The sequence below is a fragment of the Cannabis sativa genome, chromosome 5 (assembly GCF_029168945.1).
Source record: "Cannabis sativa cultivar Pink pepper isolate KNU-18-1 chromosome 5, ASM2916894v1, whole genome shotgun sequence".
In the NCBI taxonomy this organism is placed as follows: Eukaryota; Viridiplantae; Streptophyta; class Magnoliopsida; order Rosales; family Cannabaceae; genus Cannabis; species Cannabis sativa.
Genome location: NC_083605.1, coordinates 26,094,264 through 26,111,408, shown reverse-complemented (window position 1 = coordinate 26,111,408; position 17,145 = coordinate 26,094,264). Strand labels below are relative to the sequence as shown.

The following is a 17,145-nucleotide window of genomic DNA, read 5'->3' as shown; positions in this document are numbered from 1 at the left end:
CTAGCTGAGGTGAGATCTGAACCATGCTAGCTACTTGCCCGGGACCCTTTCTGCTCAGGGCATCGGCCACTACATTGGCTTTCCCGGGATGGTAAAGGATCTCACAATCATAGTCCTTCACTAGTTCCAACCAACGCCTCTGTCTCATGTTCAAATCTTTCTGAGTAAAGAAATACTTGAGACTTTTATGGTCGGTATAGATCTCGCACTTCTCACCATACAAGTAATGCCGCCAAATCTTCAGTGCAAAAACCACTGCGGCCAATTCTAAATCATGAGTCGGGTATCGCTGTTCATAGTCCTTTAACTGACGGGAGGCATAAGCGATAACCCGATCGGCTTGCATCAATACGCACCCCAAACCCTGTTTGGATGCGTCACAGTAGACTACGAACTTCTCCTCGTCCGAAGGCAAAGCTAGTACCGGAGCAGTAATCAATCTCTGCTTCAGCTCCTGAAAACTAGCTTCGCATTTATCTGACCAGATCAATCGCTGATTCTTCTTTGTAAGCTCGGTTAGGGGCATTGAAATTTTGGAGAACCCCTCCACGAACCTACGGTAGTACCCAGCTAATCCCAAAAAGCTTCTGATCTCTGTCACTGTCTTCGGTCTCGGCCAATCCCTGACGGATTCGATCTTCCCGGGATCCACCTTGATCCCGTCCTTACCCACAATGTGTCCTAGGAAGGACACCTGAGACAACCAGAACTCACATTTCTTGAACTTGGCGTAGAGCTTATGTTCTCGAAGTCGTTGCAGTACCATCTGAAGATGTAACTCATGCTCCTCTTCTGATTGAGAGTACACGAGGATGTCGTCGATAAACACAATCACACAGATATCGAGGAAATCCTTGAATACTCTATTCATCAGGTCCATGAATGCTGCAGGAGCATTGGTTAGTCCGAATGACATAACCAGAAACTCGTAGTGTCCATACCTAGTGCGGAAAGCCGTCTTTGGAATGTCCTCCTCTCGGATTCTCAACTGATGATAACTCGAACGGAGATCAATCTTAGAAAAGACCGTCTTCCCCTGAAGCTGATCGAACAAGTCATCGATCCTAGGTAATGGATATTTATTCTTCACCGTCAGCTTGTTCAACTCTCTGTAGTCGATGCACATCCTCATAGATCCATCCTTCTTCTTCACGAACAAAACCGGGGCTCTCCAGGGTGACACACTGGGCCGAATCAACCCTATGTCAAGCAACCCTTGGAGCTGAATTTTTAATTCCTTAAGTTCAGCTGGAGCCATCCTATACGGGGCTTTAGAAACCGGATCCACCCCTGGTGCCAAGTCAATCACGAAGTCAATCTCCCGATGAGGTGGTAACCCTGGAAGTTCCTCGGGAAAAACGTCCAAAAATTCCCGAACCACTCTGATGTCCTCTGGCCGAATGGTGTCTGGTCGAGTGGTGTCCACCACCACGGCCAGAAACCCTAAGCACCCACCGTGCAATAATTCTCTCGCTGACATAGCCGAGATCACCGGGATCCGAGATCCCTGAACCGAACCCACAAACACGAACGGTTCTTCACTTTCCGGTTGGAAGACCACCATCTTCCTCTTGCAATCAATGCTCGCCGAATATTTAGATAGGAAATCCATTCCTAAAATAATATCGAATTCGACTAAACTCATCTCTATCTGATCAGCGCTTAACTCTCTGCCATCTATCCTGATCGGCATAGATCTAATCCACCTATTGGAGATAACCAATTCTCCGCCAGGTAATAGGGTTCCAAACCCTGATTCATATCTATCATATAGTCTTTCCAATTTTCTAAAAACTCTGTCTGCCACATCAGACATCCTTGACCTAAACACACATCCATAGGATACCTCTTACTAATGAGACACTCCAGTAGGAATAACGGGTCTCAATACTACCCCGACGACTGTCTTGATTCTGGTTCCCTCGGAACCTCTTGTTCTGCCTCGAGCCACCGGATGCAGTGGATGATTTCCTCCTCCAGTCCATGGCCGAACCACTACCTCCCCTGCTGAAACCTGACGCAGAAGGGGTAGGAGCCCCGCCACATTCCGAAGTCCTAACTGATTCCCACATACATCTAGTTGCGCCCTCAGCTCACCATGCTTTCTTCGCCATCTCAACTTAGATGGTATTATCGTCGGTAGTGATCATAAGGTCATACTTGATCTTCACCTTAAGTCCATCGAGATATTTTCTTTCTTACTGAAATCGGTTGGCGCAAATCCCGAGGCTAACCTCGCCAACCGGCTGAACTGAGTAATATATTCCGTCATGCTCCTATTCTCTCGCTGGGTCAGGTGGGCGAACTCTTTCCTCTTGGCGCTTCTGACCGCCTCGTTATAACATTTAACGCTGAAGAGTTCCTAAAACCTTTCCCAGGTCATAGTGATAACGTCATGGATCTAAGACACCATGTCCCACCAGACCAGAGCGTCTTCTTAAAACTGAAAAGTGGCACTCACCACTCTGTCGTTTCCGGTGACATCCATAAAGTTCAAGATCTTGGTGATCACCGTCAGCCACTGCTCGGCTTTCATCACGTCCTGACCTCCCAGGAAAACCGGAGGTGCCTGCTTCCGGAACCGCTCGAACCAAGGTTCCAATCTAATGGCCGCCACCACTATCTCGGCCTGGGCAGCAGGGGCAAGTGCCACTGGAACTACGGGCACTGGGACTGCAAGAGCACCCTGCTGTCTCAACCTCTGAATCTCGAGATCTTGCTCTTCTATCCGAGCTTGCATCTCCGCAAACCGTAACTTCCCAATTCTGGGCTTCCTGATTGACTTGGGCAGCCTGCGGCGAGTTAACATCCTCCAACCGCGAACCCTGCCCCTGGGACCTCTACCTCGGCCCAAAACACCTGAGGGGAACTGAGCTCCTCGACCTTGATCTGACCCGACTGAGATGCCCTGACTCCTAACATTTCGTCTGGCGTCCATCTAGTCTGAACCGCCTCGAAATCCCGAGTTGGCACTCAGGTCACGATCATCGAGAGCTTACTAATGCCGCTTAATTTGGAAATTAAAACGAAACATGCGCCTATTCTACTATCAGGCTACTAACATGCTTCCTAACAGGCTTTTCTTTTTCATAACTGAATAAAATAAACTACTAAAGCAATAAAGGCTTACTGAACCGTGAACCGAGCTAACTGCTGATGATGATTGTACATGTCGTGACGATCTTCGGAAGACAACCTGGCGGCTCTGATACCAAGTTGTAACACCCTAACTATCTTAGGCGTATTACGTGATTTTTAAACGTACTGTGCAGCTCGTTGCTAATCAACGAGGTTTATGGAAAAACGTGATTAATTAAAATTTTGCTTTTTCATTAAACTTATAAACCATTTTGCAAAAAGTCTCGGGATCCCGATTTATAAAAATATTTACAAACGTTTTAACTGTTAAACTTTTACATCAAAATAAAGTCGTCTAACGACCGTTACAAAAATCTCAGCCCTGCTGTCCCGAGGATCGTACGCTCCAGGCCTAACCGCCCGACATGTACAATCTCATAAGCTCGCTCACGGTCCATCAGCTATAGCCTTGCTTTTACCTACACATGAACATAAACTGTGAGTCGACAGACTCAGTAAGAAAAGCATAATAATACTCATACATAATACTAACTGCCGTGTCCAACACGATACTGAGTCCCGCTACTGCCATGTCCAACATGGTACTGAGCCACTACTGCCATGTCCAACATGGTACTGAGTTCTGAACGTTCATAGGGACGGTACTATTGACACGTAACAACCTGATCGGTCGAACCGGTCATACTCCGCCGCCGGTCATACTCCGGCCTCGTACCGACGTGTTACTATATCCTCCTGATCGGTCGAACCGGTCATACTCCGGCTGCTGGTCATACTCCAGCCTGTACCGACGGGATACGTCAATAGCACGGAACCACCAACCAAGTGTCGGCCGACGGCCGAACCGGTCATACTCCGCCGCTGGTCATACTCCAGCCTGTACCGACGTGACAGGGTTGGGTGGTTCGAAGCCTAAATACATATCTAATGTAATCTAACAGGCTTCCTACATGCACGCTAAACATGTAATCTACATATGCATACTGTTATACTAATCTTACCTGGATTCCGATTTCGTGTGTGCGGCCAACCCGACCGGAACCGAAGCCGAACCGGCGGACATCGCGGCTCCTAAACCATAAAAATCACAACGCTATAAGTGACACGCTAAATCACTTCCCGGGGACTAAAACTTGAAACTAAAAGTTTCCCTATCGATAAAAAGCATGGCAATACCCCTAAAAACCCAAAAACGAGGAAAACTAGGGTTCTGAAAAATCCCCAACCGGAAGACCGGTTGCCCAACCGGAATTCCGGTTCTGGGAAAATCTGAACCCCCATCCGGAATTCCGGATGCTCAACCGGAATTCCGGTTCCTCGCAGGCAGCAACCAAAAATTCCCATAACTCGACCAATTTAACCCCAATTGATCCCAAACTTTCCAGACCTGTTCTATAGGTCCCAAATAACAATTCCAAGGCCTCAAACCTACCCAGAAACCTCACAAGAAAATTTCACCATTGAAGACCAAGCTTTGAGTTCAAGAACTCAAACTTGGTTAAACCCACTAGCATGCACCCTAGCCTAGTTAATTCTACTTAACTAAGCATTAAAACACCTCTGCAAACTAACAATAACATCCAGCAATAACACAGAAACTAAACAAAGCATTTTTCTCACAAAATCACCTATTTTCACATATAAATTAAAAGCTTGAACAACCTAACTAATATGCTTTCAACACAGCTCATTTAACATCAAAAATCATGCTTTAAACAACTTAAATCAACAACAAAACACAGCAGAAACATCTCTCAAAAATCACATGCATTATCATCCAATTTCATCATCTTTCTTCAAGAATTTAAGGAGAAAGGGACTAGGAAACACATACCACACAAGAGATCAATAAAGTTTGCAAATCAAAGCTTGAATCACCACAAAATCTAGCTCTTTGAACCCCAAAGTTCTCAGCCGAAAAAGAGAGAGAGAAAAGAGAGAAAAGCTTCCAATTTTTCTATTTTTTCCAAACTTTGAAATTTTGAAAATAAACTAATAAATCATTTAACATATATTAACCTTATTTCAGCAAAGTAATAAGCATTTAACAAATCCTTTTCAAATAAATAAAATCACTAAAAGACAAAACACTAATGGGGCAAAAAGACCATTTTGCCCCCCCCACCATAAAATCACTAAAATCATACTAAAGGGGTATTTTTGGGACATTCTAAATTCCCGGCCATTCCCGACATTCCCAATGTCTAAAACCCGTCCCCAAAATACTAACATACTAAGTTGTGATTTCTACTGAGCCAAACGCCGAGTTCCAAAATACCGGACACCGGAAATGCGAAATATAAAAACTGCTGATGACATAATTATGCATATCTGAATTCCATAAATATCAATAATAAATTATTTAAATAGCTATAAATAATTTCCTGATTAACATAAATAACTGCTAATTTCCAAATTAACTAAGCGGGCTTTACAGACTTAATAAGAGTTGCGCGCCCTGCTTTAGATAGAGTCTTGGCCTTCCAACCATGCAATTTCGAAGTCAGTTTATCCAGGATAAAGTTAAAGTCTGCATCCTTTTGTCTAGATCTAAAAAGAGGAAGTCCCAGATAATTGACGTTACCCTCTGGCGATCTTAAACCCAAAAGCTCCCTTATCCTTTGTTTAACCACATTGAGCGTATTCTTACTAAAGAAAATGGAAGACTTCATCGTATTTACCTTTTGTCCGGACCAAGAGCAGAACTGATCAAGACACCCCCAAACACCCTTGGCCTCCTCCATATTTGCTCTTCCAACAAGGATTAGGTCGTCGGCAAAGAAAATGTGAGAAATAATAGGGCCTCCCCTACTCAACCTAATCCCTTTTATGATGCCCTCGTTTTGGGCATTCTCCAGAATCCTTGACAAAATTTCTGCAGTCCATATAAAAAGATAGGGAGACAGGGGGTCACCCTGACGGAGGCCGCACGAGGGGGAAATCTTTCCTACCGGACCCCCATTAAGGCAGATATTAAGGGAGGTAGTAGTAATGCACTGAGAAACCCAAGCCCGAAATTCTTGGGGCACACCAAAACAAGCCAGCACATGATCAATGAACCCCCAGCTCATCCTATCATAAGCTTTCATAAGATCAATCTTTATTGCAAACAAGCCTTCTCTACCTTTCTTCCTATTGAACGAGTGGACTATTTCCTGGGCAATCACATTATTATCATGAATGTTCCTCCCGGGTACAAACGCGGCTTGGGTAGGGCAGATAAGCTTTGGTAACAAAGGTTTGATCCTGTTAGCAATGATCTTAGAGATAACCTTATACACCACATTGCAGAGAGAGATCGGGCGAAAGTGATTAGGCCTCTTCGGATTCTGGACTTTGGGAATAAGGACAATATTCGTAGCATTGACTCCTTTATGCATACGCCCAGTGTGGAAGAAATCCAAAACCGCCTCACAGAAGTCGCCCCCAACAGAGTCCCAATAGTGCTTGAAGAAAAGAACAGACATACCATCTGGCCCCGGGGCTTTGGAGCTACTCATGACAAAAAGAGTATTCTTAATTTCCTCGGGGGAGGGTTTCCTAATGAGCTCAGCTTGGTCGTCCGAAGACAAACAGTCCTTGACTAGCTCGCTACAATTAAGATTTCTTCCAAACTCTGAGCCAGAGAAAATGCCTTGGAAAAACTCCATGAATTCATTTCCAATTAACTCCCTCTTGGAGATCCACGCATTTTCTCTATTGAGGATGCACTCTATGGCATTTCTTCTACCTTTGATGGAGGCGGAAAGGAAGAAGAACTTAGAACATCTGTCCCCTTCCTTTAGCCAGGAAACCCTAGCCCTCTGTTTCCAGTACACCTCTTTTCTCACCCGGGCCTCATTTAGAGAGTTGCTAAATAAACGATTGATTATCATATAATTTAGTACACACCTTGTATCTAGGACACCCAAAAAATCTTCTACCATGATTTTTTTCAGTCCACGATATACGTTAAACACATTCCATTTTACACTTACATTCGGGTGGAATCCATTCACCCCTTCCATGAATCTCCTTCTACTTTTGTAAGAGTTACTCGAAGAAGACATTGCCTAAACTAAGGATGATTTTCTATGGGATTAAGCAAATATGAACAGAGCAAAATATTTTTCAAGCAAAAAAAAAAAAAACAAAAACAGAGCAACAGGCAGAGAAGAAGAAATTAGGGTTCGTATTTTTTGTTTTTATTTTTAATTAAACTCTTTTTGTTGTGTAGGGGTATTAATAAATTTTCAACTACCATCAAATTATTATGCCAAGAGCACGGGTGCTAGTTAAAAAACTTAATAGAAAGGGTACAATAATATACAGGTTATATCTTAGGGAGATTTTTTTAATATCTTTATATTTTAGGGAGCATAAATTCGTAGTGATATAAATTTAGAGGTAAAATTTGCTAATTATTCTAAATTATGTATACATTATTGGGTGCTTCGACAATACCCTCCATTAAAAGGAGTGTAGTGATGCAACCCCTAACTGTTTCGGTATCTATAAGAATTTTTTAGTCTAAATTTTTTCATAGTCGTGTGCGTTGTAGTTATTTAAGACATCCTGCAAAATTTTGAGAAATTATAAATAATTTACAATATAGAAATTAATGTTTAAACCGTTTATTTCACAAGCGTATAAAATAAACGCGTATAACACTCTTTGAACACTGTTTTCAATGTGTTAAATTTTTCTGAATTTTTTAAAATTTTGTAAGTTATCTTGAATAAGTATAACGTACACATTATGAAAAAATTTACACAAAATTTTTGTTATAGATACCGAAACAGTTAGGGGTTACATCATTACATCCATTTTAAGGGGTTGGATTTTAAATTTTTTCAATATTATTTTTGAGAAAGAAACATTATATTGTTCAGCAGTAGGCAAGTTGAGTTTCAGATTTTCTTTTTCTTGAACAAACGAGTGAGTGAGAGAGTTTAATAATATTATTTTTGTATGGGGATTGAATGAACACCCAACTCTTCTCACGCTAAAACCCTTTCTCTTCCATTCTCTGTCCCAGACTCTGCTCCTAAATCATCCCCAACCAACAAAACCCTAGAACCCTAGCGTCTTCCTTCAATGTCCTCCAATAACTCCATTCTCCCTTAATCTTCCTGTCGTTTTTCACTATTTCATTCCTGTATTTTGTCTGTAATTTTTTTGAGGTCGTTGTTTGGTTTTAGAGATGGATATTGAGCAAAAGCAAGCGGAGCTCATCGATCACTTCGTTAACCAAGCGTCGACTCTCAAAGGCTCAGCCCTTGGGTCTCTGGTAGCCGAGGCCACGTCTCACCCTTCGCTTTTCGCGTTCTCTGAGATTCTTGCTGTTCCAACTCTTGTTGAGGTTTGGATCTTAAATTTCCAATCAAATTTCACATGTTTAGCTCTTAAATATTAAAAAAATAAATAGCATGTATATTTCTTTTGCTTTTGTCACACTCAGATTATCTATGCATCTTTTGTTCCTCAAATTGGATTATCTTTAGCCAGGAATTAATGATCGTGGATTGATCATCTAGTGAATTATAGGCTTGAGTTTGTTTTGTTTTAAAGAATTATATCTTATTATAGTGGATGCTCTGCAAATTCATAATTAAACATTAAGTTATGTTGATCTTCATTGCGGGTACCGATTCAATTGTTGCAAATATGCGTTGCAATATAAAAATTTGTGTCTAAAGACTTTGGAGGGATAATGAAATAACTCTTAGTTTTTTGTTCAGACTAATAAGTTAGATAATAAATTTGAGGACTAAAGCAATTCATCTAGAGCTCTAACTTTATGATTGTTATTATAAGTAGTAGAGTACACGAGTAACAGTATTTATGTCTGAGTGGTGGTGAAGGGGATGGTTTTATACGGCTAGCCACAAAAATTAATTGATCTAATTCACCTTATTTCCTTTACAGCCATCGGGATTTTTTGTTGTTTGATATCATTGGCTTCTATTTTCCATTCATACATTCATTCATTTAATTTTAATTTTTGTATCTTCTGACATAAACTTTTTTAGCTTGAAGAGACTGGAAATTCTGTTCACCTGGATGTGCTTCGCTTGTTTGCACATGGTACATGGAGTGATTTCAAGAGTACGTGTCTAGAACCTTGTAGATGTAAATCTATAATGTTTTAGAATTTAAACCCGAATATGTTTAATTTTGTTAAAAATAAGTACTTAAACTTTATCCCTACCTTTCAATGTCTTCATTGTTTTGACTGATTTAAAGTCTCGTTAGGAATCATCTTATTATTGATGTATTTGTTGATAGGAAATGCTGAACGTCTTCCACAACTGTCCCCTGAGCAAACGTTAAAGTTAAAGCAACTTACTGTACTTACTCTGGCTGAGACGAACAAGGTATCATTCCTCAATGTTTGACCATTTTTTCATTCTAGTAGTTTGGAACCTGTTACTCATCATCATTATCTATTTTTTTTTTGTTAATTCTAGCCAATCCATTGTGCATTCAGAAATAATTTTCTTGGGATTTTTTTTCTAATTTCTCCTTTCTGTTTTGTTATTTACATGTTTTTGTCTGTGTTAATCTTTCAGGTACTTCCTTATGACCAACTAATGCAGTTTTTTGTCTATGTTAATCTTTCAGGTACTTCCTTATGACCAACTAATGCAGGAGCTAGATGTTACAAACGTACGTGAACTTGAGGACTTCCTCATTAATGAGTGCATGTATGCGGTATGCTTTCTTCCAAGTCATTGCTTTTGCTTCAGTATTAGTCTTTCTATATTTTAGCTTGCCTTTACTTACTACTGGAAAAGGGACCTGCGATTTATTTATTTTTTGAAAAAAGGCTAATGCTCATCATAAAAATCATTAAGTACACTAGTCATGATACATTGGAAGGGAACTATGATTATTAGGAAATACTTTTGGAAAATTTACCCCCTATTTGTGGTACTATGTTGTGATAAGCAGTATTATTTTTGCTTTCTTTAGAACTGCAAATAGTCAAATTATTATCATCTTTCTTAAAACTTTCAGGTTGTTTCACACTGTTAAGAGCAGTTATGGGGTAGGGTTTTGGGTTATTCTCCTCTCATTCTGCAGGTTGCAGCATAAGAGGAGTAACCTAGGAAGGACTGTCTTGATGAAGAACATAGAAAGTTGTTAATTGCCTAAATTGATGTGTATGTTATGTTTATTGCTTTTTAGGGCATAGTTAGAGGAAAGTTGGATCAGCTGCGAAGATGCTTTGAGGTTCGGGTTTTTGTTCTAACCTTGCTAGTTTTTTTCAATTATCTCTCAGAGTTCTGCTATCTCTATTTCCTTAATTTTTATTGAAATACAATACATTTGGTGGCATGCAGGTTCAATTTGCTGCAGGGAGAGATCTGAGACCTGGACAGCTTGGTACTATGATTCAAACACTATCAAGCTGGTAATGTCTCTTGTTAAAGTAGAGTTATTGTACTCCTCAAAGTCTATTTTATATTTTATTAATGCTGTTTTTAAGATTTGTTTATTAAGAATGCAAAACTTAAATTTTTGGTGGAAAAGTTTATTGATAGATTGATGTTTAAAATTGCGCCGGTATTGAGCGCTTCAATGTTTGCCTCAGTTTGAGGCAGAATTTTTCGCTATGCGTCTCCCATGGCAGCCGTGGGAGAGGTGTACGCCTCAGCCGCCTGAGGCGAAAAATTTAGTGAGGCACACGCCTCAGTTTCAAAACTAAAGTTAGGGTTTTTTTTTATCCCAATTTCATTCAGCTAAGTTTAAAAATAGGCACACTAGAGGTTGTTTGGCTTTACAGTTTAAAAACTGTTTTCTGTTTTTTAAAACTGAAAACAGTTTTTAAAAACTATTAGGAGTCGTTTGGCAAAAATTTTTAAAAACTGTTTTTTAAAAATTGAGTTTTAAAAAACTAGAAAATAGAAAACATCAAAATGCTGTTTTCAATTTTCAAAAATAATTTTTTTTGTCTAACATATTACATTTTATATTTTGCTCACATACTCGGATCCTAGGCCCGAAACCATACCCAAACCTAGACCCGGATGGGTTAATGTCATGGTATGGTGCTAAAATATTAATTTTTTTTTCGTAAGAAAAAAATTAAAAATAGTTTTAAAAAATTTGTGCCAAACACCATTAAATTTTTAAAATTACAAAAAACTGTTAAGTGTTTTCTATTCTCACATTTAAAAACACAATTTCAGTTTTTAAAATTGTGTTTTTAAAAGTGAGAATAGAATACAGTTTTTTGTCATTTTAAAAATTTAATGGTGTTTGGCACAAGTTTTTTAAAACTATTTTTAATTTTTTTCTTACTAAAAAAATTAATATTTTAACACCATACCATGATATGAACCCATTCGGGGCCGGGTCTAGGATCCGAGTATGTGAGTAAAAATATAAAATATAATATGTTAGACAAAAAAAAATTATTTTTGAAAATTGAAAACATCATTTTGATGTTTTCCGTTTTTTAGTTTTTGAAACTCAGTTTTTAAAAAATTTTGCCAAACAACCCCTATTAGTTTTTAAAAACTGTTTTTCAGTTTTTTTTAAGTTATGAAGCCAAACATCCCCTAAAGTTTTTAACATAGAAGGCCCCCTGAAGTTTTAACTTAAATAAAGCCCAATAAAAGCATAAAACATAAATAATTTTTTTTAAAAAAGCTCAAAACATATCAGCTAGGGTTTGAAAAAAATTGAGCCATTACCCTCAACCTTCAGTGGCACCGTTACAGAAGAAAATGAAAAAAATAAAGAAAAAGCGTCGAAGCTTCCTCCCCTGCTGAAGCTTTCTTCGGTTCCAGCTCTTTCCTTTTTTCTAGCTGAAGCTTCATCATGCCATCATTGCTGAAAAGAAATTTGTTCTAGGGTAGCAGAATGTCTAAGTTTTATTAGACATTTGATGTTATGTTTGAGTTTGAGATATTTCTATGTTTGATATTTATTAGACATTATTTATCAATGATATTGTTAGATGCTTTTAAAATATTATTATAATTAAATATTTGAGGTTTACACTTCAATGCGTGCCTCACGAAAGAAAAAGAAAGAAGCCTCGAGGCTTAAATTCGCAATTTTAAAGATTGTGACAAATGCCTTGAATGAGTGGGGCCATTTTGTTTTTTAAAAAAGAGAGGGAGGGAGCCCAGGGACAGAAATAAAGAATTAAGAGAAATTTGTGATGGAGGGAGGAATAGTGAAATAAAAATTTAAGAGAAATTTGTGAGGGAGGGAGTAGTGAAATAAAGAATAGGAGAAACTTGTGAGTGAGGGAGGGAAGGAGTAGTGAAATAAAGAATAAAAGAAACTTGTACAGATTGTAAAAGTGGAGAGAGAGAGAGAGGGAGAGATGAGAATGAAAGTGGTAAGAGCGAGTGGGAAAGGAGTGAAGAGAGTGATCCAATAAGAGAAAAGAGAAATGGATGGGAAAACATGTAGGAGAGTAAGTGGACAGAGCAAGGATAGAAAATAAGAGAGGTAGGGAGAGAATGGGGAGTGAGAAGAATAGAGAATATAGATCGCGAGCAGAGTAAAATAGGGTGAGCATGAACTAAGGATGAGAACGTGAAAGAGAAAGGGCGAGGATAGAGAAACTATGAAGATAAGTAGGGAGAGAGGAGTGAGCGTGAGGGAGTAGTGAAATAAAAAAAATAATAGAATGTTTTGAGGGAGGAGGGACGATGGGTGGGAGTAGTAAAATAGATAATAAGAGAAACTCTTGAGGGAGGGAGGAGTGAAATAAAGAATAAGAGAAACTTGTGAGGGAAGGAGAGAGGAATAGTGAAATTTAGAAAAAGATAAGCTTCTAACGGTATTGAAAATAAAAAATGGAGAGAGGGAGAGATGAAAATGCTAGTGGTAAAGGAGAGGGAGAGAGAGTGGGAAAGGAGTGAAGAGTGATTGAGAGAAAGGGAAGGGAAAGCATGGATGAAAGTAAGTGGAGTGAGCAATGAGAGAAAGTGAAGAGAGGGAGGGAGAGAATGAGTGAGAAAGTGAGGAGATAGTATGGAGAGAGGGAGGATAGAGAATATAAATAGTGAGGAGGGTAAAATAGGGAGAACGTGAACTATGGAAGAGAACGTGAAAGAGAGAGAGTGAGGATATAGACACTGAACCAACATGTTTTTTTTTCTTTCCCACTGGGCTTTTCATCAACTGATATAAATATCAGTTTGATAATGAGTGTAGAGGTTGGGAAAGTGAATAGAGAGTGGGGGGAGAGGGAGTGAGTTGAGAAAGGGAGGATACACTATGAAGATGAGTGTAGAGGATAGAGAAAGTGGTTAAAGAACGGGGGAGAGGGAGTAAGTTGATGAAGGGAGGATCAATGTTTAAAATAATGTATTTGAGCTTTAAGGTGTTCTCTTTTTGTGAGACGAGGCGTAAGCCTCAAATATTTAATTGAAAAATATTTTTAGAGCACTTAAAAATATCAAGGATGAGATATTATAAAATCAGTCGTACCATAAAGTGTCTCATAAAACTCAAACAAACCATAAAATATCTCATAAAATTCAAACCAAAATAAAGTTTAACTCTCCTTCTATAGAATGAAGCTTCAGCTATGCTGGAAAGAAGAAGCAGCTTCAGCCTTCAGCTATGGAAGGCAACAGACTTATATTTTTCATTTTTTGTTATGTTCTATGAAGTCTGAAAGTCACTATTGAGGGAGGAGGGAGGAGAGGGGATCGACTGCAATCTATTTTTAGGGTTTTTAGTTGGCTTTTCTTATTTTTTTAAAATTAGTTTTGAGTTTTATTGGGCTTGCTAAGTTATTTAACTGGAGGGATTAAGTAACTTAAGCTGAAAGCCCAAACTAACATCATTTTGGGCCTTTATAAAAGAAGCTCACAAATGAATTTTTGATTCGGTGATTTTCACGCCTCAGTCAGATTAAGAGGCGCCTCACCTGTGTGACACGTACACCTCTTTGCTCCATACAAAGGCGCACACCTTAGTTCGAAAAAGATTTGCGTTGCCTCAGAATCACAATTTTAAATACTGGGGAGGATAGAGAAAGTGAAAAGAGAATGGGGGAGAGGGAGTGAGTTGATGGAGGATAGAGAAAGTGAATAGAGAATGTGGGGAGAGGTTGTGAGTTGATGAAGGGAGGATACACTATGAAGATAGTGTGTAGAGGATAGGGAAAGTCAATGGAGAGTGGGGGGAGAGGGAGTGAGTTAATGAAGGGAGGCTACCTAATGAAATAGGAGAGGAGAGAGTGTACAGAGACAAAAGAATACCAAATATGTTCTCGTTTTTGGTTTCAAAAATATTTTTTTTTTTGAATTAATAAAAGAAGTTTTACCAATCGTTATTTTTTTTTTAAATATCTTTTAGATTTTTCTGATAATTTATTTTAAATAAATATATTAAAAAAAAAGGTGCTACCCTGTGTGTTTTGTAGCTAGCACATAGGGTTAATGGTTTTGAGTGTTGTTATAAAGACACGTTAAGGTGGACAACCCACATGGTGTGCCACTTTATATGTGGTTGATGGTGTCTAACGCTGATTAGATTATAACGAGTGGGGTCTGCTTTTAAATTCAACCATTCATAAAAATTCATAAAGTGGTCACCTTATCTGGTGCTGGGTATCTTAAGGTGTTACCGCATTCATCTTTAAGACTATATCTTACTGGTGTTTATATACTATGTCTTAACATCTATTCTTTGAAAAACTAGGTTGGCTACATCGGACAACCTTCTTGTGTCAATCCAAGACAAGATAAAGTGGGCTGATACTGTCAGTGACTTGGACAGGAAACATAAGAAGGATGTTGAAGATAAGGTGGAAGAAGTGAAGAAGTCCCTTTCCCTCAAGGTCAGTAAATTAGTACTATCTTTTTTATTTTTAGCTTTCTAACATAGTTATTTTCTCCTAATTAAATGGAAGCATTTATCAAATGGTAACTACCAACTGTTTCTAATATATATAAATATATTTGTGTGTGTATATATAAAAATGATTTGTACACACTAACAAAACAAAGTTGCATGAAATTTATCCTATCGTAATAATCTATCTTTCTGGGTATATGATTTAGTCAAATTTGTTATCCAAGAGCCGTAGCTCAAATTGGCAGATATTGTATATTTTTCTTGGCATTTTGTGATTTTAGTAAAGCGTCACAAAAGAACGAAAAGCAATAAGATTGCTGCAGATATTGTTTAATAGAGACATCTAATTGTTTTTTTGCTGTCCTACAAATTATTAATTTATGAGGTGGTTTTATATGATCTTGGCTTCTAATGCTTTATAGAATTTATAAAATCTTCAATTTTACTGTTTTGTTACAGTTAAGCGTGTGTTTGTATTGGGAAGTATCAACAATTATAGTCACTTGACTAAATTATTGTCGGAGCTTAAAATTTAAGAACTAATTTTAGAAGCCTAATATTTAAACTCTTAACATATGGTATCTGCACTAGAAATTGTTCAAATATTTTCATTGTAGGAAATAAATCAACTAGCAAGTAACTTTCCAATTCTAACAAGTCACTTCTGTAGTCATTTATTACTTTTAACTTGCTATTCATATTCTTGCAAAAAAAAGCAAACTTGCTATTCATAGAGAAAACTATTTGAGCGATTGAGAAATGTAAAAGAATTTCTTATGCCATTTAAGACCCCTGGCGTCCTCAACATGAGTATATGAAGAGTCTTTTATTAAATTGTGGGATATTGTGGTCGATGTGTCTTACTTACGTCGTGGCAGAAGTTACAAACTGTAAGCAGGCCGACATTGAGTTCCGAGGGCATGAGGAGGTCTTCTCTGAACCTGGTGGAGTGATGGACTATGAGGAAGACCGTAGCCGACCAAAGAGGTAAAGGGAGACTTAATTCACACAGCTTATTTTGAGAGGTGGTCCAACTTTTTTCAGTGCCTGAAAAAAAAATGCTATAAATATCATTTTATTGTATTAATCTCGTGGTTTTTTCACATTTTAATAAAAATGGGAAATTATCCTACCTCCCCCACTGGAAAGCGTCCCTGTTGATGGTGTAAATTTTATTGTTTATTTAAAAGCCTATTGATCAGTGTTTGATTGTCACATTAAACACTGCAGGAGACGACATCCAATCTCTTGAAAATATGGATGAGTGGTGCGACTTTGGATGGGTTCGGGCGATTGCCTTGATTTTTGCCAATGGCATTCCCTAGTCCTTCAGCCGTGGATCACTGAACTTGAAGAAAATAGTGTCTGGTACTAAACCTGTTGTTGATGCTTCAGGCTCTTTCTTTGGTAGACTTTGTAGCCATTGTTTCTCGAATTGAGTTGTCAGGAGGAAAACTAGATTTGTTGGAACGGCTAACATTTTGTGAATCTATTACTACTGAATAACTTGTAATTTCATTGTGCTTTTTGATGTTTCAATTAAATTAGTTCATACAAGTGATTTTTTCTTATATTGGAATTCCATTTATTAATTGTTCATGGTTGTCTTTCTCACCTTCCTTTGCACGATCGATACTACATCGTGTCAGAAACACCAAGAATTCGAAACAAATTAACGACAATAAAAGTAACGAAAATAGTACAAGATAAATTGCATAAGATAATGGAAGAAATTAACTAGAATAATATTAAGATAGCAGCATCCTATCTCTCATTTCATTTTGGTGTTTACAATACAGTATCTAATTAGCTTTGTTCATTTTTGATCAAACAAACAAAATAATGCTCTCTTCACATGACAGAAAGCTAAAGATTACAAGAAAGTAGATGGGGGAATATATGCGTTAAATATTGTAATTGAAGTTGAGAGGTATAAAAAAAACCCTGGTTTATGAAGCTTACTCATTTTCCATAGTACTAGCGGACTGCCTTTTTGAGCTCATATATGAACTAGAGCATTTTAAGCCGAAATAAATGATTTTGTTACTTTCTTAAGGCCAGTGAACGTATTCAGTGAAGGTATTTTGGTAATTGTCTTATGATATGTTGTATATAAATTATTCTTTGAACTTCTACTTCGAGCATTTCCAATACATATGGTGTATATGTATTTTTTTTTAGCTCGTATTCATAAAACTGAATTCCAATTATAATGTATAGTGGTCTAAATTT

General features: G+C 38.2%; 1 protein-coding gene across 4 annotated transcripts; it reads left to right on the top strand.

Annotated features, from left to right (window-relative positions):
* Positions 1-7,938: 7,938 nt before the first annotated feature.
* On the top strand, positions 7,939-16,484 carry LOC115716316 (COP9 signalosome complex subunit 7). 4 transcript variants are annotated; one of them, XM_030645076.2, is made up of 9 exons: positions 7,939-8,440; positions 9,111-9,186; positions 9,367-9,455; positions 9,703-9,792; positions 10,270-10,314; positions 10,425-10,495; positions 14,758-14,896; positions 15,812-15,900; positions 16,144-16,484. In XM_030645076.2, exons 1-9 carry the CDS (start codon positions 8,282-8,284, stop codon positions 16,163-16,165), a joined length of 780 nt encoding a protein of 259 aa, XP_030500936.1. In that variant the 5' UTR covers positions 7,939-8,281; the 3' UTR covers positions 16,166-16,484. The 4 variants fall into 4 exon arrangements, with proteins under 4 accessions (XP_030500936.1, XP_060971535.1, XP_030500937.1 ...); XM_061115552.1 differs by having other exon boundaries at positions 15,795-15,900; XM_030645077.2 differs by having other exon boundaries at positions 15,792-15,900.
* Positions 16,485-17,145: the final 661 nt, after the last annotated feature.